Consider the following 3,967-nt stretch of genomic DNA (forward strand, 5'->3'; position numbering starts at 1 on the left):
CTTTCCCTGAAAAGAAGAAAAATTTGCCAGCATTAATTAGAACTGACCTACAATGCTAACTTCGACATTAAGCAGAAACTACAGGTGATCTAAGAATGTATGACTGCAGAATTATTTTTCTGAAAAAGCAATCCTCAAGTATCTATGTAACAATTAAACTCTATGCTGGGAGGAAAATGGACAGTAACTCCTAGAAATACTGATTACAGTTATTTGGATTAATAGGAACTGACTGAATTATTCCACTTTAAGTATTTCATTAAATAAATGGAAAACTGGCACAAAAATATTTAAATATTAGAAAAAGTTGATGCTTTGTTCGTATTTCTTCAGTACCTGGGTCAAAATCTGAAGGAAATCCAGCCAGAAAATAGGACTACGGAGTAATGTCATTCTATGTTTTTTGAAGCCTGGGACCTTGCAGAAATAACATTTCTTAATCTTCAGACAACTACATTCTCTTCACCTTTTAAAGGTACAGTTTAAACACCACAGATTTTCTGTCAGAACTTCAGAATATGAATGTAAATCTCAAATTTTACTCAGCTCTAATATCCTTTTCTTCTTCTAGTATAATATGCTCTTTGATTTTCTCGAGTCAGAATTGTATCCCATTGAATAGGTAGATCATGGTAGCTCATATTGTAGCAGGTAGTTCACAGTGGTTGCAGGTTTTTCACATCTCTTTTCTTAAAATTTTCTTACTTAGAATATAAAATTGTTACTTAAGATAACACCCAACAAAGCTGGTGCTTTCCTATCTGATTAGCATAAATAACTACAGGCAGAATTAACTTCGCGTTTTGTCATATAATCCCTTCCTAATTCCTAATCATTAAGCATTCTTTCAACTCCATTCAGTCAATCCATCTACACAGCGAAAGTTTGCCTCTTCCTACTTCCTTTTTAAACCCTCTAACAGGGCACTCCCTTTATTCATAGGCATAGCATTACTGTAACTGAGACAAAAGTTTTTACACTCTCATCTGTCTCTTACCAACACTAGTTATCTTATGCTTCAAATTTAAAAACACCTTCTTTGAAAGTTGTCCAATAATATTCCAGTTTTCATAGCCATTATTGCAAAATATGGGGGCAAGCTAAACAATGCCTATGTGATGCAAAATGTATTACATTGGAAATGCCACAGAGGCACAGTTATTTTATTTTTCTTTCCTTAAGACCCACAACAGATAGTGAACTTGCAACAAATAATGAAATACCCTTATATTTTTTAATAAACAATACTTTGATGTTAGAAAGTAGTGTACACTTCATTCTTAAGCAATCTTACCAATAGCAGACTCTTTCGAACGTCTTGAACTGGAGCTGCTTGAGTTGTCCAATGCGTCCAGCTCATCATCTAATTCTGAGAACATATCTGCCCATAAAAATGAAAGCAAAGAAACTTTTAACCCACCTCCGACCAGCTTAACAGTACTCCTAATGCTGCTTTGCTAATGACTACCTTTCTCAGAAGTCTCTAAAGCACTGTGATCCTCTACCAGGACTTCTTCATATGTTCTTTCCTCAACTTTTCCACACGCAGATTGACAGCTTCCAGCTAGGAGATCAGTATTTTCTGAAAATTCACTTCCGCAAGTGGCTGCTCCACTGCTGCTGCTCAACTTCTCATAATTTTTCTGACAACAAAGAACAAAAAGGAAATGCTACATATTGTCCTTATCCAAGAGTCATTAGAAAACCTGCAAAGGCAACTTGTATATATACACAGACAAAAATGCACTTTTTCTTCCCACTTAGCTGTTAGTCTAGTACTACATGGCTCCTGTTTCAGCCCCCGATTCTAAATCTAGAGCAAAACTTTCAAACTCTTAATCTAAACAAATTATTTCTAGCCTTTACATAAAAGGTACCTTTCTCCTTGATGAAGGTCAAGCACTGAAAGTCAAAAAAAAAAAAAAAAAGAAACAAATGCCAGACCAGAACGAAATACTGAACAATGCAAAAGATAAAAGACTGGACAGCTATGAGATCTTCAGATAAAAGCAATGGGAGATTTACTCTCTTCCAGTTTAGATAATAAAAAGCCAACCAGTGCTGGACAAAGCAAAACCTGCACAACAGTCAGGATGGTAATAAAATATGAAGTGAACTTGATATAATGTGATGCCAAAGAGAATGCCCAAGGCTGAACTGACCAAATGCTGACAGGCATTACCAAAGCAGAGCTGAGAACATCAGAACATGGAATATAAATTATTTTCCTGTAACATCTAAGTGCTAAATCTTGTGTACAGCACAGGGTTCTTTACTGAGTATAAAATTCCGCCTCTGCTGCTGTCAATGTTTATAGCTTTTCTGGAAAGAATAGAGATCCCTGATCCCTCGTACTGCTTCTGTTTTAAGGCAACACATTTTGAAGGCAGACTGTTTTTATGATCTCCTTCTATGTTGTTCAAAGTCTTCTCATATTACTTCTGTTGTGCGTAAATAAATTCATGCTACTTTTTACTCTACCTTGCCAGAAACAAGTGCAATGAAGATCAGGACATAAATTATATAAATATATCAGATTAAACAAAGGAGTACCTTTAATATTAAAGTTATTTTAGGAGATAATACATTCCTAAATACTTATATTCTTACCAAGTGCTTCAAAGGCAATTTGGCCTGTATCTAAGACAATGTTCTTCCAAAGTTCTTCCCATGAAGTATTTTGACCTTATTGAGACACAGCAGAACAGACGCACTAGAAACCCTTCCTCCTTCAAAAACCTAACCACATGCCTAAGCACTAATTATACCACTGCCTATGTAATGGTCTGCTTCAGTTACTTCCACATCTTTTGTTCTATTACCAAAACTGTAACTTAATATGTAAGAGATGGTTTGTCAAGCTTTTCTCTGTAAGTTCAGGTAGGAAGAGATCATTTTATACTTAAGGACTGGACCACGTTTATGTTCAAGATGCCACAATAGCAGTGACTGCAGTGTAGCATAGCGTGGCAACCACTAATGATGACTCGCAAGCTCATTTAAAGAAAGCAGTCTGGTCATGGCATAGGAGCATGTTTATTGTGCCCTAAACTGTCAGTGCGTAACTATGGAAGAGAACCGATTCACCTATACTACATCAAAGAAAACAAAGTGAAGAGAGAAAACTGTCAAACCACATGAACATTTCAAACTGAAACCTCCTTTCAACATTGCCCACGCTGAACCTCACACTCAAATGACTAATTGTTAACAATAACTTGTAAATCAGGTGGAGCTAAGGGGAAAAAAAAAAATATCAAAAATACTGCTGTGACCAGCTGGTGCCAGATCTAACTGCCACATCAGGAAAGGAAATCTATTTGAAATATGTGAACTGAACTCTGTAGACCTCATGATTACACTAATTGTCAGACCTGCTACAGAAACCGTTCAGAGATCAGTGAAACAGATCCTAAAGCCTTAAAGCAGTTATATAACTGTAAAGCTATAATCTATAATAACCTGACTGGAGGAGGCTGGGATGTGAGTTCAACACCACTTCTGCTCAGTATTGACCATAAGGACCTACCTAAGGATATAAGGATGTAGAAACCACAACTTTATGAGAAGAGCATAGAGAAGGTGTTCTCCAACACTTTGAAACAACCATTTCCATACATCTCGGAGTCTTGGAGAGACTTCTTTCAGAGAAGCAGAAAGGCAGATACTTATCGTTTGAAGAAATCCATGAAACAGTGGGATATTCAAAACATCACAAACATTGAAATATGAGTTTGGTTGATAGATATTCATTTGAACTGTGCTCATACCCAAACCTGATTCTAGAATCCAGTATTTTACAAATCTTTCTGCAGGCTTCTCAGTTGATCCAGTTTATTCTCACACTTTCACAACAAACTAAGTTAAACCACAGTTTCACCATGTGTCAGATTGTTTGTCACTTCCATTGAAACAAACTGCCTTCTCATATAAACAAACACAGTTCAAAAGGAAATATAAGGGGGAA

At 36.3% G+C, this 3,967-nt stretch overlaps 1 protein-coding gene across 1 annotated transcript in view; it reads right to left on the reverse strand.

The window, feature by feature from the left end:
* NEK10 (NIMA-related kinase 10) overlaps window positions 1-3,967 on the reverse strand; it is a 95,179-nt gene that overhangs the window by 23,759 nt on the left and 67,453 nt on the right. Inside the window, exons 26-27 of the mRNA XM_010139251.1 lie at window positions 1,469-1,643; window positions 1,295-1,381 (exon numbers count right to left, since the gene is read on the reverse strand). Coding sequence (XP_010137553.1) covers window positions 1,295-1,381; window positions 1,469-1,643 — 262 coding nt within the window. The remainder of the gene's footprint in view (window positions 1-1,294; window positions 1,382-1,468; window positions 1,644-3,967) is intronic.

This window comes from Buceros rhinoceros, unplaced genomic scaffold (assembly GCF_000710305.1).
Source record: "Buceros rhinoceros silvestris isolate BGI_N320 unplaced genomic scaffold, ASM71030v1 scaffold3027, whole genome shotgun sequence".
Classification (NCBI taxonomy): Eukaryota; Metazoa; Chordata; class Aves; order Bucerotiformes; family Bucerotidae; genus Buceros; species Buceros rhinoceros.